Below are 26,641 nucleotides of genomic sequence, written 5' to 3'. Positions count from 1 at the left end.
TCTTACCATGCCTTTTAAAAGGATTTTTCTCCCAAACCAGCAAAGGGGGGAGTGGTCAATGTCATCTGTATTCTTGCCATGTTTTATAGCTCAAACATCAGATCGCTCATGCTGTAATGCAGTTTATAAAGTGTATTTGGAGGGATGAAAACAAAGCAAAAAATCTGGTGGGTTTGGTTTTTACTGCTTGCAGATGAAAGTGCTTACATGCTATACTTTCACCACAAAGCAAATGTTTGTGCTAGGTAAACTCCCAACAATTGAGATTATAATGAAAGCACTAACAGCAATTTTTGTTGACCTACAGCTCACCTTATAATCACAGGTATATTCAGTAGCTTTTAAAATCTCAGAAGACAGAAATAACATTCCAGGTTGTTCTTATAATGCAGTATTGTTCTGAGCCTTCCTGCTTTAAGTTGGGTTTTCCTTTCATGGGAAGGTAATTGCCACAAAGTTTTCATGGCCTCATTGTGCTCCCAGTGCTCTAAAGCAAAAAGAAAAATCAATTAAAAGACAAATAGGCTGTGTGAAAATGTTTGGTGTCAGAAATCAGGAGGGAAAACAATAACCAAAAATGTTCTATAGCCACTCAGTAGCAGGCAGAAACAGATAAATCAGCTACATAAAGATTCTCCTTCAGTCTCCACCATTCTGTACCAATTTAAAAGGTCTCATTCTTTTCTCCCTAAAGTTTACACGGGGAATACAGTATTTTAAATAGTATGATGCTTAGCAGAGAAGGCAGCATGACTCTTATCCCCAGAAACAGTGGCATTAGTAAAACCCAGTCCAGGATGGTAAAAGCTTGCAAAATAAGGCCATAGAGAACAGACAGGAAAAAAAATGAAATGAGCAGGTGTATAAAGAGTTCAGTCCTGAGATCATGGCTGTAGATACCATGAGCAACTCCACAAATGGAGGGTTCCATGGAGGGTTCATGGAGCATCCCTAGTTAGAGTCAAAGGCGAACAGATGACCCAGCTGAATGGAGAACTGGTTTATGTGGCATGCTCTCCTCAGGAGATTGTCAACACCACCAAGCAGCTGGGAAGAAGATTGCCTGTCCGCTGTACCAAACTGCCTCTTGTGTTCAGTGGGGTGGTTGAATACTGGCAGAACCAACAGACACACTGCCCTCCTGGTAAATAAGATTCCAGAAAAATGTAGGGGAGAAACCTGCCAGCAAGCTCTTCTCTTCTGCTTTCTTGTCTGCTAGAAAGATTTGAATACACTCATTCCCAAAATCGAAATTTTTCCCAAAATTAATACTAAAAACATTTTCACTTTTCTTGTCAATTTGACCATAAAGTGAGTGTTTCTTCTACCTAGGGAATATTAAAACACTCCTGCAGTGTGCTTATAAACTTATCTTTTAGTTTAGAGATGTTAGACTTTATGAGGTCTTTTAACCTGGCAATCTTTCCAACTCTATTCTTTATTTTATTATACTCACATTCTGCTTCCAAAGACTTTTTGGTAAGCTGTCCAAACACGCCTAAAAATACAGCTTTTCATGATTGCCACAATGTCATCAAGAGCCTTTTTACCTTACCTGCTACATCAAGCTCACCATAAACTTGAATCAAGATCACATCATAAATTTCATCAGAACAAGCATTTTTCCTGAAAGTATTCGACATGTTCTCTGATGGAGGAGGTCAGAATAGCTCCATATAAAATTAGGGGAAAGGAAAATAAAAATAAAGTAGGAAAGCAGCCCTCAGCTGGGGAAGAAAACTTAGCAATACATCTCCAAGTGAAATACTTTTTAAATGTGTAGTCTAATAAGAAGCCAGCACCTAGACACAGTGTATTACAGTGAGTAAGAGAGCTTGGCCACACTCCGAGATGGAGAGTGACCTACCGGGTGCCACTAACATTTGCCCTTCCTCAAGAAATTTCCCAAATGCTACTTAATATTTTAAACCTTCCTAAAGCACGGAGACTTCCCAAAGGCTGGGGCACAGCCTGACCAGCCGCTCTGACCACCCAGCAGCCGCCCTGGAGGGGCTGGCACAGGGGCAGCAAGTCCTTCCTGGTAGGTCAGGGGCATCAGGGCTGGAGCCTCCCCTCACAATGAAGGGCTTCCCAGGTTGTCCCAATTAAACAGGTGGGCTGCTGTTAAGCTCTGTTGCTGGTTGGTTACAGACAGCTCCTCAGGCACTGAAGCCTGTCTTGACTCTAGCCACATCCCATCACCTCATGCCATAGAGGAGGCAGTGACAGGTATTCCTTCCAACATAAGAGCGAGGCCTCTCTATGCTGGGTGGGGATTTTGACCTCCTTCTCCTCACCACCAATGCCAGTGGGGATGGGCATTTGTGATCCCCTGCACCCTGGGTGGGTTTGTATATGTGCCAGCCAGGGGTGAAGAGGCACAGCAGTGGCTGCAGTAAGGCTGCTGTGCAGTGGCCCCTCAGGCAGGTATGAGCTGTCACAGCCATCTCCAGCCATCTCCAAAGGGACAGGTAGCGCAACAGTCCTGACACCTACCAAAATCTGACTGTACATCCCAAAAACTCATATCAGAACTTCAAAGCACACACAACTACCCCTTCCCAAATATTCTTATCCAAAAAACTTCCATCAGGCAGGATAGAAGATGAACTCCAGGGCCTTCCCTGGTAGGGAAAGGGGCAATTGCGGTGAGGGACTGAGGGTGTGGGGAGCCACAGCAGGGCAGGAACAGCCTGGAGAAGGCAGAAAGGAGACCAAAAGGTTGCTGTAAGGAATGATGTGAGATCAGACACAGACAACGTTTTCAGCGTGCATCTCTTTTTCAGCCACGTGTAGCTCAGCAAAGATAGCAAGACCCAGGAATGGATCGATTGCACATCATCACACTGAATGATCATGAAATCATGTGTGAGAGGAGAGAAAACGTCCAAGTATTCCCATTTACTTCATCTGCTTCAATAAGCTTCATCACAACTGTATTGTGCCCAAAGGAGGAAAGAGTACTTTTTTGTAACAAAACCACAATAAACAGATAATTTAGAGTCTTTCTGGCATCATTTCTCCCCCTTCTCCTTCAGAAATACTCAGGGGCCAGAGATCACAGCAATTTGAAGTGGAGGGTTTTGCAGTTTGAGAGATGGACTGGCAGCAACAAAGGCAAGTGAGACACAGGAGAAGCAGTCACTTGATGAACATTGACAGAAGCTCCCTGAAGAGGGTGAGCACAAACACCGCCAGCACTCCTGGCATGAGGGATGGGTCCCTCCGTGCTGTGACAGACAGGAGGTGTGACATCTTGTCTGCTTTCCAGATGAAAAGTGGCAGGGAGACCGTGACACTCCAACACTAGCAGCACTGATGTAGTGTAGTACCTGTTTTTTGAAAAATGTGACATCCTCTTCAGCCTACACCTACAGTACTTACAAGAAGGTCTAATTTTACCAAGTATGGATGAAAATAATTAAGCAACTACACAGAGATTCTGGGTTTCCACAAGCTTTGGAAAATGTTTTCAAAGCAACATAGAGAGTCATGTAAAAAAAAAAAAAATCCAAGGTGGCACCTCTTCTAGGGTTTGGTCTACTAAATTCCAAATCATTCAAATTTGAGTCCTGCTCCTGTAAGATAACAAAGGGTGGTTTCATTCATTCCCTTTGCTACAACATGATGCTGCTGAGAAGGAAGTTAAATGGCAGCACTGGAAAGTGTCAGGCATGTAAGCAGAGGACAGACGTGTTAAGTACACTGTACTGGTGAGCAAGCTATGAGCCAAAAATTTCCGTCACAAATGACTGAAGTCATACAGTGAGGATTGAAAATGAATAGCTAGACTGTCTAATTTCTACTGATGGGTGGTGCCATCCTGTGAGCCAGAATTTTGAGGAGCTGAGGCTCAACAGAGAGTTATGAGACTCAAATATAATTGCATAACCTGGTTGTCATACCCAAGCAGGTGACCCACTGGAAATGGGAGAGGTGGGCAGACACAGAAAACAAGAATATCATCAGCCTTACTTGATGGGCAGATGTGATCTAGTGGGACTGGCGTTTGCTTGAAAATGACAATACCCCTTCAAAGCTAACAAGAGTACAAAATGCTAAGCAACAGCCTGCTGGGCTTTCACAGCCTGTGTCTGGCCACTGCTGTGGGATGGACAGAATCAGATGCCAAAAAAGCTGATAATCCCAGCCCTCAGCTTTCTGATACTTCTGATATTAAAATAAAGAAGAGCCACACAGGGCAGGGAGGGGATGGGGGGAGAAAATTATGTGTAGAAAAGATGTGTTTTGCTTTGTCCTGCAGAAACAGCAGTCAGAGAGTCAGAGTAGGAAGAAGGAATGTGCATGTGTGTGTACACCATGTGGACAAAGGGAGTGTATTCCTTTCAGCCAAGAGCATGCTGTCATCTGTCAGCATTGTACGCCTGTACACAAGCAACACCAAACACTATTTGCCTCACAGTGCCTTCAACAATATGTTTTTCATGTTGATTTTCTCATCTAAATTTTCCTTTTTGCTCCCCTGCTCGGAGTGTATACATCTAGTTTTCATGATACTCTAACAGCTGTCTGCAGACAAGTCTCAGGCTTGCATGTCTGGCCAAGTGTAACATGCGCATATGCACACACACCCGTACACAGACACACACACACACACACACACACAGACGCGTGCGCGAGCACACACACCCCTTGTCTTGACCTCTCTCCCCTTCTTCTCTGAGATCTGCTGCATTTGAATTGTTTTCTTTAGCAACTCGCTTCCCAGGCTCGCCTGCCTGGCCCACGGAGGGCTGCTCTCCAGACCTGCTTTCGGTCTGGGCAAAAGAAAGGCGGTTTCGAGAGGTGCGCGCAGAGTTGGCAGCCGGAAGAAAACGCGGTTTCACTCCGCTGGCCCCTCCGCAGCGCCCCGCAGCTGCTCCGCGTCCGCGGTCTCGCTGGATCGCTGTGCCGGCAGACCGCGAGTTCGCCCTGCGGGAAGCAGGGGCTGGGACGGGAGGGGATGGGGTCATTTGGGTGCAGGACTGCGGCTACAGCGCAGTAGACACGAAGGACTATAGCAGGAATCACGAAGAGTTTCTGAGTGGTTAAAAAAGTTCCGATAAGCAAACTCTGGTGCTGCTAAATACCCCGCCCCCGCCACCCGCCGCTCTTTCCCCCCCCCCCCACCCCGCCTCCCTTCCCTCCCTCCCCCACTTTTTTTTTTATTATTTTTTTAAAATTTTATTTTTAAAGGCAGTTGATGTGGTAATTAAGAATTTGGTGAGAGCCCGGTCGGGTCACCTCGTTTCTCAGATCAGAGCCCCATCAGAAATACTTTCAAGTGTCCTTCTGCGTCGCCAAAGATGACAACAGCAAATCAATAAGTGCTTGAAATGAAAGGGGCTGCTGGCTAACCCCCGAGGCTACAGATTTTCGCACCGCTGGTCTTTCTTTTCTTTCTTTCTTTCTTTTTTTCTTTTTTTTTTTTTCCTGAACTCCTCGCATTCCTTTGCACTGCCTCTCCTAGGAAGAGCTACCTTTTTATCCCTAGTCTCATGACGAAGGTAAGTGCCGTGTTAGCATCTCTTTGGCGGGACGGGCCTCGCCGTCTCTGATTGCTCTTCCCTGCTTCCAGCAGACGGTCGCTGCTGGGAAGATGCGAGCCAAGAGCGGCTCCGGCCGAGGGCATCCGCGCTTGCCCGGCAAGCGGGCAGGCTCGGAGCACAGAGGCAGACATTGACGCTTCTTCTTCTTCTTCTTCTTTTTACTTCATTATTTAAAAAATAAATAAAATTAAAAAGAGAAGGAGATGGAGAGAGAGAGAATAATTAATTTTTAAAGAAGAAATAATAGAAGAGGGGTAAAGGATCAAAGCAAACGAAAATAAATACAGGAATCACTGCTTATATTACTCTGTGTTAACAGGGGTTGCTTCGCTCCGGTTCGCACCGTCATCCCTACCTCTAATGTGCCCCAGTTTAACAATTTTCCTAACGAACCACGTCCTCGGGACGTTTTAATTAGGCAATTCATTAGTAAGTCAATACAGGCATTTATATTTTCTTTCAGATCAAGTGGTTAAGAGCTGATTTCGAAATGATCATAAAACACTGGAATTCACGACGCGTAATAATTTTAATTTATATGCAAATCAATGGGTCCATTTGAAATGCTTAATTTTTTAACAATTACTGTATTGTAGCATCAGAACGAACAGCCTGAATGAGCAATTTGAAACCAGATCTGGACAAGAAGAAAATACTCGAGCAGCCCAACAAATCAATAATGTTTGAGTGTGTTAAACATAGCCAGCTATAGGTATTTACATATGCGTTTGCTGATAGATAAGGAGCTCAGAGAGGTGGGAGGAGAAGCTGAGGGGAGACGGGAGGGCTTGCTTGCGAGGACTGAGATCATAATCCGGGAAAGAGGAATTGCCCCATCGCGCACTTCGGAGGATAACTCCGTTTTCCGCCGGTTCCCCAGCACTGGCAGCCTCCGCCAGACGGTGAGGGCTGCCCGAAACACGGCTGGGAGCTGAGCTCAGTCACCGCTATGCACGCTTTGGGGGTTGTTATGTTGCTTAGTTGGTTTGAGATTTGGGGTTTGGATTTGGTTGCGGGGTTTTTTTGTTTGTTTGTTTGTTTGTTTGTTTTGGTTGGGTGTGGGGAGGGGTGGCTTTTTTTGCCCTTCCCGCCCCCCTTCTTCTCTTCTTTCGTCCCTGGGTAGCGGAGAAGCTGATCGAGTTCTCCTTTGCTTCACCCGATAATCTGTGACCCGGGATCACTCGGGATCACACAAGAAAAGCCCCACGGCACCCGCCACAGTCGGGAGCACGGCTAGTGCTCCAGGTGTCTGCAAACGGAGACTCACGATAGGTTTTAAGAAAACAGCTTTTCCGTCTGTTGGGGCGATAAATAACTCAGACCCTCTTCCCAAGTGGTTCGGAAAGCCGGCTTGACTGCCGGGAGCCGGGACGGAGGGGTCTCCGCGCGTCTCTTCGCATCCTGCAGCTGGAAGCCCCCCACCACTGCCACCTCACCCGCCGAGGAATGGCTCCGGAGCCTCCTCGTGGGTTTTAAAGCTTTTTGTCACTGTGCTGGCGAAAGGGAGGAGATTATAAATACAGTCGTCGCGCCCTTTGCTCGCCCTGAAATTTATTATTACATTTATTGCTTGGACAGAAGAGGGGGGGGAAATTGAAATCCTCGTATTAAGTCGGCTCCATAGTTTCCAGACACCCTGGAACCCCTCTTCCACGGCAGCATGTCTAATGTATTCCCTGGTGATTCTAGGCATTAATTAGTTGTTTAATAGGAGTATGACTAAAAATGTAAAAGAAGGATTAGGAGCGTGAAACGTATGTCCAGCTCCTTCTACCCACTCGAGGAGGGATTGAAAATCATTCAGTATCTTATGTTTCTCCAGAAGCCATTTGCATTTCCCACCAGCTGCTCTCTTTAGCCACTCCGGGGCGGACGGAGACTGCTGCCGCCCGGCGCGTCGATGAACGGCGGGTGGTCCCGCTCCGCGGCCGCGCTACCAAGGCGGGCGTTTCAGCCTTCGCTGCCCAGCACACGGCGGGGCTGGAGGTGAGGGGAAGATGCACACCGGCGCAAGCAGTTTGCTTCTCCCGGGTAATAAGAAATGAGAGGTGGGAGCCGAGAGTCCCTCTCACTCCCACTCTTTCTTCGGATGCGCGGAGAAACTGTATTTCGCCTGGCTGAGCACTCCCAGGGATAGAAACGCAGGTAGCCAGGGACGCAGTTAACTAATCTATTTCTCCCTAGATTTTCCCACACTATTACATTTCTTGCGAGAGAAAGTCACCCCCTTTGCTTGGCGCGGCGACCGCTGCGGCGTGGCAATCAAAGGGCTGTTCCGAGCTCGCCGTGGAGCGGTTGTACGGCCGGCTGCGGCTGGGTTGACTTAACGACCCGCGGAAAACTTGGCCTCTTCCAAGGGTCTGCTTTCCCCTCCAGCAATAACTACCTAGCCTCCTGCTCACGGCTATAAATAACTAAAATTTACTCCAGTCTGAAATAATTTTAAAATAGCCACAAAGTGATCAGGTGTAGCGTCCGAGATAGAAAAGCACCTATTTTATTTTCGCGTGTTTCCTCTATAAACAAAGTGGCAGAAATATTGCGAGAAAAAGCGATCGCTTTACTTTGATCTAAATAGAGAAATCCGACTTCGATATTTTCTTAAACACGGAAAACGCCGCAAAATCGAAAATAAATTTCCCCCTGGAGGCAGCTCGGTGTCCTTTGGGGAAAAGGGAGAGAAAGTAGCATTTTCTCGATATCGTGCGTAAATTATGCAGGACGAGTAACAGAGAGGAGCGGCAGGATTTCGGCTATCCCGGCACAGCGCTACCAATACAGGCACGAACAAGAAAACCCCGAATTAAAAAAAAAAAATACATCTATATATGTAAGAAGTAAGAAAATAATTGGAAAAAAAAAAAAAAAAGTGGGTTAAAACAGGAAACCGAGACCTCTCCCCACAGGTTGCCGATCCCTCTTCACACCTGGTGCAAGGACAGCCACCGGCCCTGCCCTGGAAACTTCAGCCACAGTTTACTTGGACCCCCCTCCCCAGCCGGGCGGAGCAGGGTGAGCCCTGCGCGGGCGCGGTGAGGCCACGGCCGTCCTCGCTCACCTCGGTTTTCCTCTGGCTACCTAGCCCGCCGCTGGGCCGCCTCCGCCGACTTTTGTCCTTCCTCCTGCCTCCTGCCCCCTGCCCCCTCCGCGGACGGGGGCTGCCACCGCCGCTGCTGCGCCCGTGCCCGCGGAGAACCGCGGAGCCGCCCGCCCCGGCCCGCCCTGGCCTCGCGGCAGCGGAGAGCACTCGGCGGAGCCTGTGTGACGTCAGGGTCCGGGGAGGCGGACGGGGCGGGGCGGGGGCGCGGGAGGGCCGGGGAAGAGGGAGCCAGCGACGGCTCCGTGGCCCCGCAGCCAGCGCAGGAGCCCGGTGCGGCCCCGCCGCCCCCGCCAGCCACAGGCACCAGCAGCGAGAGCAGCGGGGTGGGCAGCGCAACTGGCCCCGGTGAGTGCGGGAGGCTGGAGGGGTATCGGCGGGACGGGCGCGGTGCTAAGAACCCGGCAGGTCCAAGTTCTGGGCAGGCAGGGACGAACGGCGGGACTGCGGGCCGGCTGGTCAGGGTCCTGCGGGCTCGGGTTGCTGATGGCCTCCCGGTAGACTGCGGTCGTCCCCCAGGGCTGTCAGCGATGGAAGCAGCGCTGCCCCCGTGCCGCTTGCCCGCCGTGCCGGTCCCACTTCCCCGGCGGGGCGGGCGCCGAGGAACCGGCCCCGCAGGCAGCGCCTTCCTGCCGCGGAGACGCGGACCTGGGCGGGGGGCGGGAGCGGCGCCGGCACGAGCTTGGGCCGCCCGAAAACGATGCGGGTGGGTCTGCCGAGCCGGCTGCAGGGTCTGTGGCTGAGACCCACCAGCACCGCCAGCGAGAGAACGGCTGGGCACGGCTGCCCCGCGGGACCGAGGAGGGGTAGGCCCCGCACGGAACCCCCTTTCGTTTCAGTGCCGGCGGCCGCGGGCCTCTGGCGGAAAACCTCCCGCCAAAAGCAAGGACCATAGCGTTTCGGGAGGCGAGATCCTTGCCAGGCGACTCCGGTTTTTGGGGGATTGTGGATTTTTTTTTTCTCCGAAAGAACCTAAAAAAACGAACCTAAAAAAAATCCCGTGTGACTTCCGCTTTCCTTGTCCGCGCCCTGCAGTTGCTCCGAGCAGGGCCCGGCCGTGGAGAAGGACAAGGTCGCGCTGCTGGTGCTTCTGCTGGGGCTGTGGGTGAGCAGAGGTGCAGAGGTATTTTAATCTGAGTACTCAGAGAGAGGGAAGTGGAAAAGCAAGTGGAGTTGCTTTCGTTTGAATCGTTGGGGCTGGAGACAATAGGAAAAACGCTCCCCTTGACCCAGTACTGCGATGTGCCTTGCAACAAAAAATTAAGAGAATACGGAGAGCAGAAAAGGAAGGAGCAATACGGGCGAGGAAGGAATAATAATAATCCGTCCGAGAAAGGCACCTTTCTCCGAAGAGACCAGCCTCTCAGTAGCGAGGAAAAACTTCCCCTCGGTGCGTGTGCGTGGGGGGAGCCGTGTGTCTTCATTCGTGAAATAAATCAGCCATAGAGTCAGGCCACAGGGAAGGGTATTTGTCACCCAGTACTAATCTTGACGGATACCGAGCCCAAAATAAGGACTATCTACAAAGAATTAAGGTTCTTTTAATTGCCTTCCCGATTAATTTAGCACACTACTTGTGTGCTAGGCCCGGCTGCTGGAGGGAATAGAGTTCCTCCCTGGCGTCGTTCATCTGGGAATATAAATTGCCATGTCACGACATGACCACGAGGAATCCCGATAAACGCACCTTCCCGTTCCCTTTCCCCTTTTTTTTAAACTTTTTTATTTTTTAAAAAATTATTTTGTTTTCCGCACTTTCCTCTCCTTTTTCCTCGGTCTTATTATGCTTACCCGGCGGAGGGTGGCAGGGACGGGGCCTCGGGGCCCTTCTAGGTGGGTGCTGCGTCTGGCGCTGCTCATCCCAGACACGCCACGGCTCCAGGCTGCCGGATTTCTAAGCACCAGCTAATAATGCGCCCGGGTCCAGACATTAAAAAAGAAGCGAAGAAGAAGAAAGATTACCGAAATGATAGTGACATGCAAATTTCCCTCGAAATTATCATAAGTAAACATTTGAAGCCTGGACTAATAAAATCCCATCTGTGTTACTTCATATCGAGTTAGTAGAGAGCTGTGATAATGAATTTTGTAATATCTCACGAACAGACATCTCAATCAGGCACTAATCCTGTGATTTTACTGCCCGACCTCTCAGATAGAGAGACGGCGGTGGTGGCCGGGGAGCGCGGAGGCGCAGCCGCGCAACTTCCGCCGCGGTAGGGAAGCGGCTGCTGGTACCCACTGCCCTATGGCATCCCTGCCACCTGGGTCGGCCTGTTCCGCGACTGAGCACAGCGACGAAGTTAGGGGACTGTCCTACGCGTCCTCAAATAGTTAGAGGTGCAGGCAGGCCGGAGAGTTCGACGGGCTAGGAAACAGCCACGGGTATTTGCGCCTGTCCTGTGTTGTGACTAAGGTGGGACCCAAGGCTGAGAAAAGGAGAGGGGACACTGCGCTTATGACTGCAGAAAGGTGCGGGACCCAGCCCTCGTCGTTGCGACGTAGCTCGCGGGGTGGCTGTGTTTCTTGCATGTATTTTTCAATTCCAAAATAATTGTTTTAAAACTCCGATGCCTTCATCTTTGCAGATAACGGGTATGGAGTCCAACTGCCGCAAACTTGTCTCCGCCTGTGTTCAGCTAGGTAAGAGACATTACCGCCCGCCGGGTCGGGGAAGCGGTGCCACCCACTCACCCACGTTCCTTCCCCCCCGCCCTGTGTCCCCGTCCCTAGGCGTGTAACCCGCCGTGCAGTCTTTATTTCGAAGGCGGACAACTTCGGAAATAAAGGGGGGAGATGAGCGAGGGGGCGCTCCGCGGGCGCGCGGCTGCTCGGGTAGGGCCCTCCTGCGCGGCGCCAGAGCGCCCTCTGCTGCCCGCCGGCGGCGCGGGGGCCGCCGCTAGCGCCGGGAGGTGCGCGGCCGCGGGAGAGGGAAGCGAAAGGGAAAAGGGAATGCGAGCACCAGCTCCCTCCGCCAGCGCGTGTCCCCTAAGAAAACATCGCTGTCAGCGCGCCGTTCAGACACACGCAGCGTCGCTCTCGTATTTATTTTTATTTTCTATTTTTTGACACCGCCCTCTCGCCCATAAACAAACGGCCAGCCTTCTCCTGCCCCCAGAGGTAGGCACCCCCACAGTGCCCCGTCTGCAACAGAGCTCCTGTCTTTCTACCCCTGCCCTTTTCAGGGAGTCTGAGAGGCAAGCCGGGGGGTGGTAAAGAAAAACAGCAATGCAAACATATTACAAAGAAGAAAACAAGCGCTCTGTATTTCGAGAGACTGTTTAATCCAAGATAAACGTAATTTTGTTTAAATAAAATACATTAACCTGAATTAATAATACAGGAAACTAGAATGAATTAATAATGCAAGTATTCCTGGTCTCGTGGTTAAACACTTCCTTGTAAGAATACTGTATTAACCCTGTTTGGCCAAACAGCTCGCTATTTCTCAAATAACATCCAATGATTTTAGGAGAGGCCACGTCCCCTTCTCAAGTCCACCCACCCCCGGGGACTTTAAACAGGATTTGCTAGCTGGACATCAAAACCCTAGAAGAAGAAACGCTTAGGCTAAAGGAAGGTTAGCGAGCAAAACCCGGGGTAATTCCAAACGCCGAAGTATTACGAACCGATAATTTTTAATCCCGGAAACATGCACGATATTAAATTGTGTACAAATAGGCTTTACCAGAGTCTGGTGCTTTTTCCCTCGGCCAGTAGTAAGTGTTAAGTAATACGAAAAGGAAGGGTGACATTGCTTTATATATGGTTTGCAAATTAGAAAGGCCTTTTTACCCTCCTCTGCCTTTTCTTCTCAATGAACAGGTGGTCTTAATCAAATCCCTTAGCACGATCTAATGGGAAAGTGGGGACCTTTCTGATATAATAAATTTATGAGCTCTTCCAAGTCAGCTTTATTCGACTAAGTATTTATAAAGGTAATATCCACATATTAACTTTAACTTCCTCTACCGAGAAACAAATGGTTATTTTCTTAAACATCAATTATGAACCCGGATTATTGTAGTACACACAAAATTTCCTGCCTTGTTACCGTACCAGCCGGTCTGTTTTGTACTTGCCGTGCTGCAAGGGAAATTGCTATCTAAACACCTTTAATGCCATTAATTAAAACATATGTCCGAGCCAAAGAAGCGACGTGGTGTTGCCTGACCATTGAAAGGTTCCCATTTACGGGGAAGGGACGCGCGACAACCTCGGATGCAGATATATCCTTGCAGATATGGCAAAATATCCCTGCAGATATAGGGATGAACCCTGTGTGCTGCCTCAGTCCCTGCCTCTGTGCCACGGATAGTGGCAGTCCCGAGACGCCCTGAGCTGCTCAGGCGACTTACTGTAAATCGTAAAAATCACGGGTGTTTTCTCGTGATGTTAGAGGGGTTTGTTGAGTCTTGGTTTGATTTGCTTAAAACCTCGCGGTGCTCGTTGATTTTTGTCTTACCTGACCGTAAGGGTATCATTCTTTTGGGATTTAGTTTGCAAAAAGTCTGATCCTTGGGGCTGGCTGGGGGGTGGGAGGAGGGAAGGAAACAGGGGTGATTGAGGAACCCCCCTCACCCCCCCGTCACATTTCAGCTTTGGAAATTACGAGGGCGGTGAGGCAATTTCGCGAGATCGGCGCTGTCGGTGGCCAAGAGGAGAATGGTTGCTAACTAGAACCACTGGCAGTAATAGCAAAACATGCGACTGTTTTGTCAAAACCATGGTTCTGCAAAAGGAGGAAACGAAATTCAGTAGGAGACCCTCCAAAACGACATGGCATGCCAGGTTCCCGCGGGGAATGGGGCGCCGAGGGCAAGGGTTATTCCAGAAGAAACGAGTCCGTGGCCATGCCGAGGAAAGGAAAATGGGAAAATATTATTGCAGCCTAGAGTGTCAAACGCAGGCCGGCGGGTGTCAGGTTTCTTCAGAGAGACAGGAAAATTGCTACAGGGTGACCAGTCCCACAAAATGAAGAAAACTTCAGCACGTGCTTCGGCAGACCCATGGCACTTGGAAATGGTTGTCAATGGTGGGTTTGTTTGAATAATTTTTATGCAGGGTGAAAGGATACTTAAGATATTTGTGTGTACGAGTATATATATATATGTAATCTATACGATTTGTTAAGTCTGTGAATTCTACTTAAGGAATCTTTCCCATAATCGATAATCTGGGTATTGTTGAAACAGCAGCTTCCAGCACAAATTGTTGAAATTACATTCCGTTTTATATCACCATTCAGCATTCCAAATTGATTGTCTCAACTATATCACCAAAAAGAAAAAGAAATACATTGTTCTGAATATTTGTAACTGAACATTCTTTTCAAAACCAAAAAGTTATAAACCTAACGCTGATTCAGCTTTCCATTCAGACCGGCTGAATACGCTGCAGCGTGCAAAGCAAAGGTCGCCTGTGCCTTTTTTGAGCCCCGGGACGAGGTGGGCGCACAGCCTCTGCCAACGCGGGAGGGAGCGAGCGCGGGGGGGCCGAGGCGGAGCCGGAGCGTCGCTGCCTCCGCTGGGCCGCCAGGCAGAGCCGAGCGGCATCCTCTCCTCCACATGGCGTGGCCAAATTTGTACCCGGAATTGTGATCCGAGCCGTGGAGCCGGGATGTTCCCTGTCCAGGGCGCAAGTACTCCGCTGGTGCGCTACCCCTGCGCGGCACCGCGGATGGCGCGCGCCCTGTCCCGCACCCCCCGCCAAGCGTAAATTAGAAGTTATTTATTGCGCTTCGCTTACAGAATTTTTCCCCTCCGCGGTTGCCGTCTGAGAATAATATATGCAGCAGTTGTTAGCCTCACTCCAGGGAAAACTAAATGTATAACGAAAGCTTATTCGTGAGTAGGAATATACTAACGGAACAATCTGATGTCTTCTTAATCCTATGTAAAAAGCTCTGTAGTCTTCCTAATATTGACTGAATGGGTAATTAATGGCTCTTCATCGAGGAGAATAGCCAGTAATCCGAGATAGGCGAAAGACAACAAGCCAAAGGTAAAAGACAACAGGACTAGTTGGAGGCTCTACATAAGAACCAGTTTATCCATTTAGGGGAGTATTACGCCTAGAAACAAAGATCTCGTGAGGGGATAAAGGAAAAGTGGGAAAATAAATACCCGCAGTAGGTCTGGCCACCCTCCGGCGTCCCCAGCAGAGCCGCTCAGCTCCGTGCCCTACTCTCGGCCCTCACGCCTCCCGCACCGGGCGGGCACTGGGCATCCCGGGTGAGCTCAAAATATAGCGTGGAGAAACAAACGAAAAAAAGACACGCACACACACACAAGGAAAAGAACCCCAACCAATCAACCAACCAAACGAACAGGAAAAAAACCACACCAAAATTCCCGTGAAATTAAAAAGGTGAAGCGGAGCGGGGACCATCCCCGATTCCCCATTTTTCGCAGGCGGCGGATGCACTCCAGTCCACCGGGGCACATCCTCGACGGACCCTGCAGCTCAGGGCGAAAAGGGAAGAGAACAACTCTCAAAATAGTTTTGGGGTTTTCTTTGGTGATGGCAGCCACAGGCAGCAGGTGCGGACAGTCAGTACACGAGTGAGATGGCGGGGACGGCTTCGTGGCCAGGACCCAAACTCGAGAGGCGATGGGAACTTCCACCAGACAAAAAGAAAAAAAAAAAAAAAATTAAAACATTTGACATTTTAATTGAAACCTTTACCGCTAATATATTACCTGGGTGACTACAATTAGGTTGTTTTTCGGTCGGCTGACAGCTTTTAAAATATTATTTCACTTGGGAAATAAAAGCTTCATCTCAGATTATAGCTGGGTATTTTTGGATTTACGTGATTTATGGTCACCATGACAACTAATACTGTGTGGTAGCTCCCCTCCTGCCCGTGGTGGGGGAGTTTTAATCAAAGGCGTTCTTAACATAAGGAAATGCCGACAGGCTCTCCCTTTGCCCTCCCGGGGCCCGGGCCAGTGTTGTGCGCTCCTTTTCGGGGCGCGGCGACGGTTGGAAGGTCTGTCCCGCCTGTGGCTGTGGGACGGGGGACTGGAGCTAGGGAAGATGTGAGAAGGCAGTGCGGTGGCCAGGCTCTACTTTTCCTCTCCCCATCCCCTGGGGGAGCGCGCCGAGAACGGCCTGCCCCCTTCAAATATCCCGAGACAGCGAGGCTGCGGCTGGCGGGCACCGGCGGACACTGGCAAGGGCATAAAGGGCGTAACACGTACTCTGCGCCCCGCACGCGGGAGGGACTTCTCGCTTCGTGTCGCGGTGGAAGAAGCCAGCATTGCCTCAAAATGACTGAAAATAAATGAATGTAAAAAAGAAAAGAAAAAAAAAAAAGTGGTGACGAGTGTCATCCAAGACAAGGATGCACTGCCCCGTCTGAAAAATAATAAACGGGGGAAGGAGGAGATACCTCTGTATCATCTCTCCCTCTGGCTCCCCCTCCTCAGGGCTTTGCACACTTGTTTTCACTTCGACGTGGGGGCTGGAGAAGGGCAGCGCCCCCTCCAAGGTGAGAAGCCGAGGCTGTGCCCGCTTGGCCGCCCGCCCGCGGTCTTAGCACGGCCCCACCACGGGTAAAAGCCGACGGGCAGTTCTCGGTGCGGGACCACAGAGACAGTGAAAGGTTAAGAAGAAACTGGGGTATGATTGGTAAACAAATTGGGCAGAATGGAGCTGGATTCATATTGACTTAGTTATAGGTCATCTGCTGCCGGTGCAAAGGGAGGAAATATTTACTTTACGCATATACTTTATAATCTTGGGGGAATTAGAGGAAATTCAATAAGAAAACGGCTAGAATAATTTTAAACCCCCTATTTAAAAGACTTAAGCAAATTAGAGTCTTATCAGATTAAAATCCACTACAAATGTAAGAGCATTGTCTCCATCGAAACGCTGTGGGGTCTGAGGAAAGAGATTCTTTGCCAAATCTCAGGGATAAAAACACATCATTTAAACACCAGATAATGAGCAGAATGTAAATTAATTTAACCTTCTTTACTAACAGGCTGAGAAAGTAATATGTATAAATTAAGCGATAACTAAGATTGCGATGGATGATACGTACCTCGAAGGAGCATCAGCGACTAAGACCCTTGAGGGAGATAGGGGTGGGGTGTGGGGGACGGGATGGGAACGGGACACAGAAAAGTTTGGGCACTGGGATAAGGATGTGTAGGGCCACATAATGGGAAAGCTTTCGGTAACTGTTTAATACCACTGACCAGCCAGATAAATTGAAGATAGAGACGGAAACCTGCATTTCCTGCTGGACTCATTCGGAATCCCCATCCCTAAAACGGCTATGACTCCCCTGAGACAGTGTTGGCTCTGCGGTCTAGGGCTCGGGGATAGACTCCTCTGCCCCAGAAGGACCGGACCAGAATGGGAGGGCAACCTGCTCCCACCTTAGACGCGCGTGAAAAAGCCTCGCACCTCCTTCGTGCGAGACACTGGTACACAGCAGCCTCATTCCAGCCCTAGCAGTCCCACGAGCGGGAACTGCGGGACAGTGTAGCCCGTCCCTCTACTGCCACTACCCGGGCAAGGGATCAAATCCTGCCCCTCAGCTTCGGAGAGAGATTCGAAGGTTTTGTGTGCCGGCGCCTGGCCCGGTGTGGGACTTGGCCAAACGCTGTGAAGAGCTTGCTTGGGCGCGGATTCGTGGGCTGCTCCGGGCCCTCCGGGTCCACACCGAGAGGGAGGAAAGGTCCTGTGGATTACTGTGTAAGTAAGTTGTAAAGTCAGGGTGGAAAAGATTTCTTGGGGCTAGCTTTTGAGAACCCGGTTGCAAGGAAAGGACGGGAATGGCAGAACCAAGGAAAGGATTTTTCCCCGTCTACTCTGCCTTCAGTGCGGGCAGAAGAGCAGAAAGCCGACGAGTGCGGAGACTAGAAGAGCTCGCCAGTCTCCGAGCGTGGTGTGAAGCTTTCCGTAGCTGTGTCGCAGAGGGGAGGTGGTTGTCGTTTGTGTTTAATTGTCGCTATCACCAGCAGAAAGTCCGCCGTCTAATTAGCCGCGCCTCAGTCCTGCTTATTTTCCACCTCCTCCATGAGGAGGGAATCGTGCTTTCCTCCACCGTATTGCAGCGGCTCTGGCAATGGCGAGGTCTCCGCTCCTCGCCCCAGAGGATGCGGGAGTGCGGCGAGGCGCGGAGCGGACGCGCTCGGAGACGCTCCGATGGGGTGCCCCGTGAGCTGGTGGCGGAGGCCGGGCTCTCCAGGCGCGGGTACCCCCCGTGGGGCACACCGGGCGAAAGTTTATTGAGGAGGCGGGAGTGCCCATCACCGGGAGAGCGCGGGGGGCGGCGTGGGGAGCGCGGGCAGGGCGGAGCGGACGGTGAAGGGGCGGGGAGGGGGCGGGGCAGGGGCGGGGCGGGGCGGGGTGGGTGACGTGCAGCGCGGGGAAGGCCGCCGCTGGTTTAAGATGTCAGGCCAAGTGGGAAGCGGCTGAGCTGATGCGGTGCGGGGCCGGCCGTGGCGCGGGTCCATGCGCGGGCAGCGGAGAGGAGCACCCCGCGGAGCGCCGCCGCGCCTCGCCGCCCCCGCCCCGGGGAGCCTCGCGGCGGGCCGGGGGCCGCCGGCCGGGGAGCTGCCGTGTCGCCGTGACGGCTCTTACAGGACCGGACCTCGCCTGCTTCTCCTTTCGCCGCCGCCGTGCCCCCCCGGGCGGCGGGGGCTTCGAGGCCCGCCGTGTCGCCCGAGCTGTAGTCGAACGTCGCCCGCCCCGGCGCGGCTCTCCGGCCGGCAGCCCTGACCCCCGGAGCCGCGGAGCTGCTCCGCTTCCGCGGAGGGGACGCTGCGCGGACCCTCCTACACGTACCGACACCTACAGACATACGCACACCTTCTCCTATCGACCCCCCAGGCGCGCACCTAGACTTTGGCGTCCTTTTGCCGATGAACTGTATGAAGGACCCGTTAAGCCTGGAGCGCCTGGGAGCCGGGAATAAGTTGTGCTCCTCTTCACCTTCCTCCTCCTCCTCTTCTTCATCATCCTGCCATCACCACCAGCCCGCACTGGCCATGGCTACGGCGCTGGCGCCGGGGCAGGCGCGCTCCTCCCTGGAGTCTGCCAAGCACCGGCTGGAGGTGCACACCATCTCCGACACCTCCAGCCCCGAGGCCGCAGGTAAGAGGGGGTGAGAGGCAGGGACCCCAGCCCGACGGGCGTCCCGCCGCCCTGTCCTGCTCCAGCCCGGCTGGCGGCCTCGCGGACCGCAACGCGCCGCCCCACTCTTCCCGGGAGCGTCCCGCACCCGAACCAAGATGTGTTTCGTGGGTTTTTCGCATGCGGGCTCTTTATGTCGGCGTATAGGAAGATAACGACATATGTAGGGATAGGCGAGTAGCATGAATACTGGTAGGCGAGTTACATGAATACTGATCGTCAAATAACGTGGGAGTTCATGAGCGAGTAATATCGATACAGACGGACAAATAGGGACAAAGGATATACAGACAAAGAATACTGTTACAGGAGGGCGAATAACATGAGCGTAGGCAAGCAAATAAAACGAATTACGTGTATGCAGATGGGAGAATAATACGGATGCACATAGGCAGAAAGCTTGCATATCCAGAGGCGGCTCCGTCCTGCTGCCCCAGAGGTGGCTGCTCCGCCGGGAGGAGCCGCCCGTTAGTGCCCGCGGGGCGCGGAGGAGCGGCGGCCGCGCGAAGCCGGCGAGGGTTAATCATTACAGTGTCGAGCGGTGTTCGGGCCAGTGTGCGGCATCTAGCAGCGCTGGGGATACGCTTTTCCCCAGCGGCTGAAGAGGAGGCTGAGGAGGCTTAGGCGTCTCTTTTTCCGTCTTGGTTTTTTTTTTCCTTTCCCCCACTTACAGAGAAGGACAAGAGCCAACAGAGCAAGAATGAGGATGCAGGGCCCGAGGACCCCTCCAAGAAGAAGAGGCAGCGGCGGCAGCGGACTCACTTCACCAGTCAACAGTTGCAGGAGCTGGAGGCCACCTTCCAGCGGAATCGCTACCCGGACATGTCCACCCGGGAGGAGATTGCCGTCTGGACCAACCTCACCGAGGCCAGGGTTAGGGTAAGTCCTGACACGGCACCCCGGCTCGGAGCATCGGGGATCAGGGTAAGGCTGGGGAAGGGAAGGAGGGCTGAAATATTTGCAGCTGCTTTCGATTTCGGCTCGTATGTAAACTTCAGAGCCTTTGCACAAAAGCAGGGCTGAGCAGGACACTTCTGTCAAAGCGAGACGGATTGGGATCTGTCTCTGCGTCTCTGAGGTTTGCTACACGTTTCGCCCTTACCGTGCAATGCGTCCCTCTCCTTTTGATCGAAACACTAATGAAAACATTAGCCAAGAAAGCAACTTGGAACAGGCTGCAACCTGCGCTGTCTCTAATGAGAAAAAGATGTAAAATACACAAGAGCTTTTGCTTCACTCCGAGGCGCTCCCAATGTGCCCTTCCTTGCATTTTCTATTTCTTTGGGTTTCACAATTCGACGAATGTCTCTCCCCACCCTCTACCCCCCTCTGAGATTTATGGGACCATCGCGGCGCTGCAGAGATACCGCGGCCGGATCCTGCTCGCCTGCAAACGCCTCGCTGGAGGAAAAAAGAAAAACAACAAACCCCAATGCACGCACAGAAAAATAAGCCTATAAACAGGCCGAACCTTCAGATTTTCGGAAATCCCACATAAATCCTCTCCCCGAGGTGGCTTGAGGAAAGCGAGACAGTGAGAACCGGGGGCTGCAGCGAGCGGGGCCGGCTCTCAGCCCCGGGCCGGCGGTGTTGACTCAGGGCCGGGGCAGCCACGCAGAGGGAGCGGAGCTCGGCCGAGCCCCATGTCCTCCCGGAACACGGAGCGCTGTCGGTCGCGGTGCGGCTTTCGCGGATGTTTTCGTATCGGTCCGCACGGTGCTTCCAGACGGGCCCATCCCCGTGATGGCCGGGCGGCCCCTGCCCGGCTCGACCAGGGTGGGGGTTACCACAAACACCCAGGGGTGGTTTCAATACACACAGTAAGGCAGCTGCTGGCGGCTGCCCGACGGGTCAGACACCCAGATGTGGATTGGGAAAGGGCATGTTTGCCCCATTGTCTGCGCGGGGAGGGTCTCTTAGAACTCCTTTAGGACGTTGTTAAATAGTGATTTTTTTTCCCCCTTCTTTTCTTCTTATTTCCAACCCCTCCTCCCCCTCCTCTAAAGAGCAGTCGAACAAGTTTGTTTAGAAAGTGGTTTTCGGTTCTGGAAGCTTTCACGCTAGAGGAACTTCTAGCTTTAACAAACTGAAGCAAGGATTTATTAGTTGCTGGCTTCTCCCTCCTTTCCTGTACCATCGCCTTAAATATTCCGCGGGTTTCTAGGCGTTTTACTCTCGCTTTTGCACTTTTGTATTTTTCCTGGATGACTTCAGTGCAGAAAAAGCCAAGGGAAAAGGGGAAAAAAAAAAACCCAAAGAGAAATAAAGGGGTGGGGGGCAGGAGAGGAGGGAGAGAATAAAAAGGAAGCATTGGCCTCTGTGGCGCAAATTAGAGCATCACAAATTATGTGGAGGGCTGCGGGGGGCGGGGGGGTTGGCCTGGGAGGGAGAGTTGGTGGGGCCGTGGTGAGGGTGGAATGATGTGGATACGAATCTACCTTGCTAAAACCGGGCGGCCCTGAGGACGCTCAGCTGTCCCGGCAGCACTTCGCTGCCTCGGCCCAGCACAGGGCTCCATAGGTGAGGAGATGAACCTATACATGGGAGTATATTCATGTATACATATTCATACAAATTTTAATATACAACTTCTATACAGACAGGCTCGGCTGTTGCCCCGAGAACCTGCAAAAGGCTGCGGTAGTAATGGTGGTTCCTGACTAACTCTCATCTCCCTCCCTCCCTCTCCCCACGTTTCCAAAGGTTTGGTTCAAGAATCGCAGAGCCAAATGGAGAAAGAGAGAAAGGAACCAGCAAGCCGAGCTTTGCAAAAACGGCTTTGGTCCGCAGTTTAATGGCCTCATGCAGCCCTACGATGACATGTACCCCGGCTACTCGTACAACAACTGGGCAGCCAAGGGCCTGACATCCGCTTCCCTCTCCACCAAAAGTTTTCCTTTTTTCAACTCCATGAATGTCAACCCTCTGTCTTCTCAGAGTATGTTCTCCCCTCCAAACTCCATATCCTCCATGAGTATGTCTTCAAGCATGGTACCTTCTGCAGTCACAGGGGTGCCCGGTTCCAGCCTCAACAGCCTGAATAACTTGAACAACTTGAGCAATCCTTCCCTGAATTCTGCAGTGCCAACGCCAGCCTGTCCTTATGCTCCTCCAACACCTCCGTATGTTTATAGGGACACATGTAACTCGAGCTTGGCGAGTCTGAGACTTAAAGCCAAGCAGCACTCCAGTTTTGGCTATGCCAGTGTGCAGAACACAGCTTCCAACCTGAGCGCTTGCCAGTACGCGGTGGACAGACCCGTGTGAAACATCCAAGTAGGAAACTGCGTGAGAATCCCTCCCCATTTCCCACAGAGACTGAGAATTTCGCTAGAAAGTAATAGGCACTAGAGAGAAAGAGAAAGGAGGAAAAATAAAAGGGAGAGAGGAAGAGAGAGAGAGAAAAAAAGAGGAAACCACTGAAATAAGATAGTTCCTTTGTTTTCAAAGGACCTCCTACAGATTCTGAGATCTTTGTTTCACTAAGAGTATTCCAACAGTTACAAGGACATATATATATATATATGGACAAATGTTTGACTGGATATGATATGACATTTTAATGTTACTATAAGCTTGTTATTTTTTAAGTTTAGCATTGTTAACATAAAAATGACTGAAAGGATGTATATATATCGAAATGTCAAATTAATTTTATAAAAGCAGTTGTTAGTAATATCACAACAGTGTTTTTAAAAGGTTAGGCTTTAAAATAAAGCATGTTATACAGAAGTGATTAGGATCTTTTCGCTTGCAAGCAAGGGAATGTATATACTAAATGCGACACTGTATGTTTCTAACATAATTATTAAAAAAATTGTGTGAATATCAGTTTTAGAATAGTACCTCTGGTGGATGCAATGATGTTTCTGATATTGCAATGTAAAACATGCCATGTGTATAACATTTCGTACAATATTATTGTTTTACTTTTCAGCAACCATGAAAAAAATGTGTTTTATTTCATGGGAGTAAAATATACAGCATACAGTTTTGTCTGGATTTTTTATTTACTGAGCCAAGCTGCACAGCAGCAACAAGTCTGCAATGATTGACTGATAGTTGACACTGGATCTCATTCTCTGGCAACTCAGGGAGGGTAGTACTTTTGCAATATAATAAATAAATGCTGGCGCTTTTTTTCCACATTAAAAAAAAATCCCTCGTACTAAAGTTGCATACTAGAGAAACATGGGATTTATATGTCTTGGGTCCTTTTATTTCCCCGCACAGATCTGAGAAAATAGATTATTTGACATCGCTGGACTCGAGAATTACTAGCCACAAAGTTGCTGGATCTCGAGTATAAATTTGTCCTGCTGTTAAGGAAGCATTTATTACACTAAAAAAAAAAAAAAAAAAAAAAAAGTGGGGGGGGGTGGGGAGAGCGGAGAAAGGGGAAATTTTAAAAAATCCAGCTTGCAACCAAACTGCTCCTGTTCAAAATAACCTGTCCCCTTTGCCGCCCCTGGGCTCACCTTCTCTCTCTTTAGCGGGGAGATCCTTCATTTCATATTACATTTCTATTTCCAAATCCGCCTTCAGTCATGAAGAGAAACAAAGAGCAACCCAAATAACCGCAACCCTATGGAGCGTGGGGGGTGAGAGGTTAGCCCGAGTTTCCTGCACCTTCGTGCTGCAACACGTCGTTGAAGGGAAAGGTCGTGCTCTCGTGTGTTTTGTTTTAAATAATATTGACCCATTCATTCTCAACCTGCTTGTTCGTGAAATTATACAGGATTATAACTTTGCCATCGCCAGACAATTGAAACAAATCAAGATGAATTGCTGCTCGGCCCTCCCATCGGCTCACACCCTGGGCGGGCGAGGAGGGGCTGCCCAAGAGGGTAGGCAGCCGCAGGATCCGGCGGGAATATCGAGACGCGAAGAAATTCCGCAGGCGCGTAAACTGGCGAGGGGACCAGGGGACGGCCGGGAGGAAACTCCACGCGGTGAGAGCGAGCTTAATCCTCGAGCGGCTTTTGCGAGCTCGTTGCGCGCCTTTGTGAGGTCGGGAAGAGCGGCCGAGGTAGCCCGGGAGTGGGCAGACATGGTGGAGGGGGTTCCTTCTCCCCCCAGAGGTTAGACGGGAAGAGGAGCAAAGAAGAGAAGAGGGGAGAGGTCAGCGCCCTGCGCGTTCCCACGAGGAAAATGCTTCCCCCACACAAAATCAGGGCACTCTCCCGTGGGTCCATTCGCAGCGTCGGCATCCTCCACTTTTCCCCCGCTAATTTATTTTAACACCCCTTACTTTTATTTTCTTTCCCCCCTTTTTTTCTACCTCATCACATTTTTATTAGTTTTTTTCTTTTTTCTGTCTCTCTTATTTTGTTGTGAGATTGGGGTTTTAAAAAATACTTTAATATTTTACGCGTCTTTCTGTTTTCTTTTCCTCTGTGTGTTCTTGCCAGGGGGTCGGTGGAGAGAAAGAGCCTCGGTGCTTGGGACGGGGAGGAGACGGGAGCCCCCGCCTTGCTTGTCCGGCCTCGCCGCTTCCCCGACCCAACGCCGCTCCCCTCGGTTTTTCCGTGTCAGCACCTCACCCGGGTGAGTGCCAGGGGCTGCCAAAAGTGTCCACTTCCTCCTACTTTTTCTCTTCGTCTTCCTCACTGGGCTGCGGGCGAAATGTCTGAAAGTGATGGCTGCGAAGGGCTGGCAGCCCAGGAGCCCCCCTCGGGGATCAGGAGATACGAGAGAGCTTTTCTGCCCAAACCCTCTCGGCGGGACGGGCTTGGAAATCAGCGAGCGGATAGCTGCGGGTATCGGCACGGTATTTTACACGCTTTTTTCGGCTCTCGTTTCTTCTCGGTGGCTTTGGTTATTTATAGTCCTCTCTTATAAACATAAATATTAATATATATATACACATATAAAATGTAGGTATATATATATGTAGAATCTGTGTGTGCGCGAAGAAATATAAAATATTTAATACACAGTATACGCGCATACATTTAGAAGAATAATATATACCGATTACAGCTCCCCCCCCCAAAAAAAAAAAAATTGGATCAGCGTTTTTCACTCTACTGTGTAATGGCTCAAACGCTGAAAAATCAACGTGACCGCTCAGAGAGGACATAAATCACTCCAGAGTAATCTGAATTTTTTTTCTCCCCCTAGCTGAAGCCTTGAGGGTCATCATTTTTCTGCGCCACTTGACCAAAGATATAATGTTTTGATTAGGTCGTAAATCAAAATCTTGGGTCGTGTTTTTCTTTTTTTTTTTTTTAACTTCTTTCATTTTTTTTTCCCGGGGATTTTTCTTCTCCTTATCGGCGGTGGCAGTGTGAACCTGGAACAATGGAGGCCTCAAAGAGGGAAAGAAAAAACCACAACGAAATGAGGAATTTGCAAATATCTATTTGCAGAAGCGGGGGGAGAGTGGCTATACAAGGCACTCACACCCCCTCGCACCCTCCTCGCCCCTCGGAAAGGCCGATTTAGACCGCCTGCTGGGCAATCCCCCGCGCCGGGCGTGCGAGCGGGCAGCGCCGTCTGCATGCCAATCCACATCCCAATCCACATCCCAATCCACAGTCCCACTGGCCCTCGCAATCCCCACCACCTCCCGATCGGAGCTGCGGCCGTGGTGGCGGAGCGGCGCCGGGAACGCGCCCCTTCCAGCCGGGGCTGGGGGGTTCCCGGGCTCCCTCTCCTCGAGCTGGCGCCCTGGAGCCGTGTCCCAGCCCGGCTCCATTCTTTTGTTTTCGGACGTTCTCTCTCCGCACTTTGAACCCCGGCGGCGTGCGCGAGTCCCTGGCCGTCAGATCGAAGTGCCTCGCCTCGCAGAGGTCAAAATGACGCGCAGATACGGATGTATCTCCTTTTGGTTATTGTCTGCGCTTCCCGTTGTCCTCTCCTTGTTTTGCTTTTAGTAAGTGGCCTTTCATCTGCACGCACTTTCCCATACCTGTGCAGTTGTTTCTACAGTTGTTTATTTCTAAAATAAAATAACTTTTTTATTTCCCCTTAGACATTCATTAGCATTTTTAGAGGGAGATAACTTCCTTGGGAAAATAGTTGACATCTGAGCCCGGGAAAGAGTTTGCTGTTGGGAGGTTTTTTCTTCAATAAAACCGCGTTTCGGGGGCATTTTTTTCTTTCAATAATGCTCCGCTGTGGAGCGGGGGCGACGGCGTTTGCAGGTTTACAGCCCGCCTTCCCCCCGCCACCGCAGACGGGTTTGCGGGGCGTGTGCGTGTGGTGGGGGGGGGAGTCTCACATACCAGCGTAAGACAAGGAGGGAGGACAGGGGATCGGCCCACGGCACTGGCGCTAGCACGTTTTTTCAGGAGATATAATTTACCTTGCTAAATGTCTGCTTTGGTACGCGTATTATACATGTAGGTCTGGATATTAGGCACCCGATAGAGCGTAACAGCCAATAATCCAGAAACTTGGAAGGATTTGCACCTTCGGAGCTCCACACAATGCCGGACTAATTCATTGCTAAATCTGTAGTTTTTAAAATGAGAACCCATTTCAGAATTAATTTCTCCACCTCCTGCATTTACGAACAGAGGAGAAATAAAATAAATTCTAACGTGCAAATTTTAAGAGGCTAGGGAATATGTTTTGTTGTTTGAGGTGTCGGTTTTTGTTTGTTTGTTCGTTTTAATTTTCGTGTGTTTTGTTTTGTTGGAGGTTTTTAATGAAGAAAGAAAAATAAAAAAGACATTTGAGGCGGCTTTTCGGGACCTCGGCCCCACTTGTGCCAGGCAAATCCGCGGGACTGGAGCGGGCAGAACGGAGCCACTGCTCCGCGCCTCTGCGCAGGGAGCCAGCCCTCTGGCGGTGCTCGACGAACGTCCCTCTGGTCGATCCGTGACTTCGGGGA

General features: G+C 50.8%; 1 protein-coding gene across 5 annotated transcripts; it reads left to right on the top strand.

Annotated features, from left to right (window-relative positions):
• Positions 1-5,248: 5,248 nt before the first annotated feature.
• On the top strand, positions 5,249-22,791 carry PITX2 (paired like homeodomain 2). Of its 5 annotated transcripts, none has more exons than XM_033060991.2 (5): positions 5,249-5,507; positions 11,235-11,289; positions 18,499-18,762; positions 19,475-19,680; positions 21,505-22,791. In XM_033060991.2, the coding sequence occupies exons 1-5, from the start codon at positions 5,499-5,501 to the stop codon at positions 22,066-22,068; spliced, it is 1,098 nt and encodes a 365-aa protein (XP_032916882.1). In that variant the 5' UTR covers positions 5,249-5,498; the 3' UTR covers positions 22,069-22,791. The 5 variants fall into 5 exon arrangements, with proteins under 5 accessions (XP_032916882.1, XP_032916885.1, XP_032916883.1 ...); XM_033060992.1 differs by lacking the exon at positions 5,249-5,507 and adding an exon at positions 8,888-8,994; XM_033060993.2 differs by lacking the exon at positions 5,249-5,507 and adding an exon at positions 11,024-11,118.
• The last annotated feature ends 3,850 nt before the right edge of the window (positions 22,792-26,641 follow it).

The sequence above is a fragment of the Catharus ustulatus genome, chromosome 5, assembly GCF_009819885.2.
Source record: "Catharus ustulatus isolate bCatUst1 chromosome 5, bCatUst1.pri.v2, whole genome shotgun sequence".
Lineage (NCBI taxonomy): Eukaryota > Metazoa > Chordata > Aves > Passeriformes > Turdidae > Catharus > Catharus ustulatus.
The sequence above is the reverse complement of the archived record's forward strand: the minus strand, read 5'-3'. Positions and strand labels throughout refer to the sequence as shown.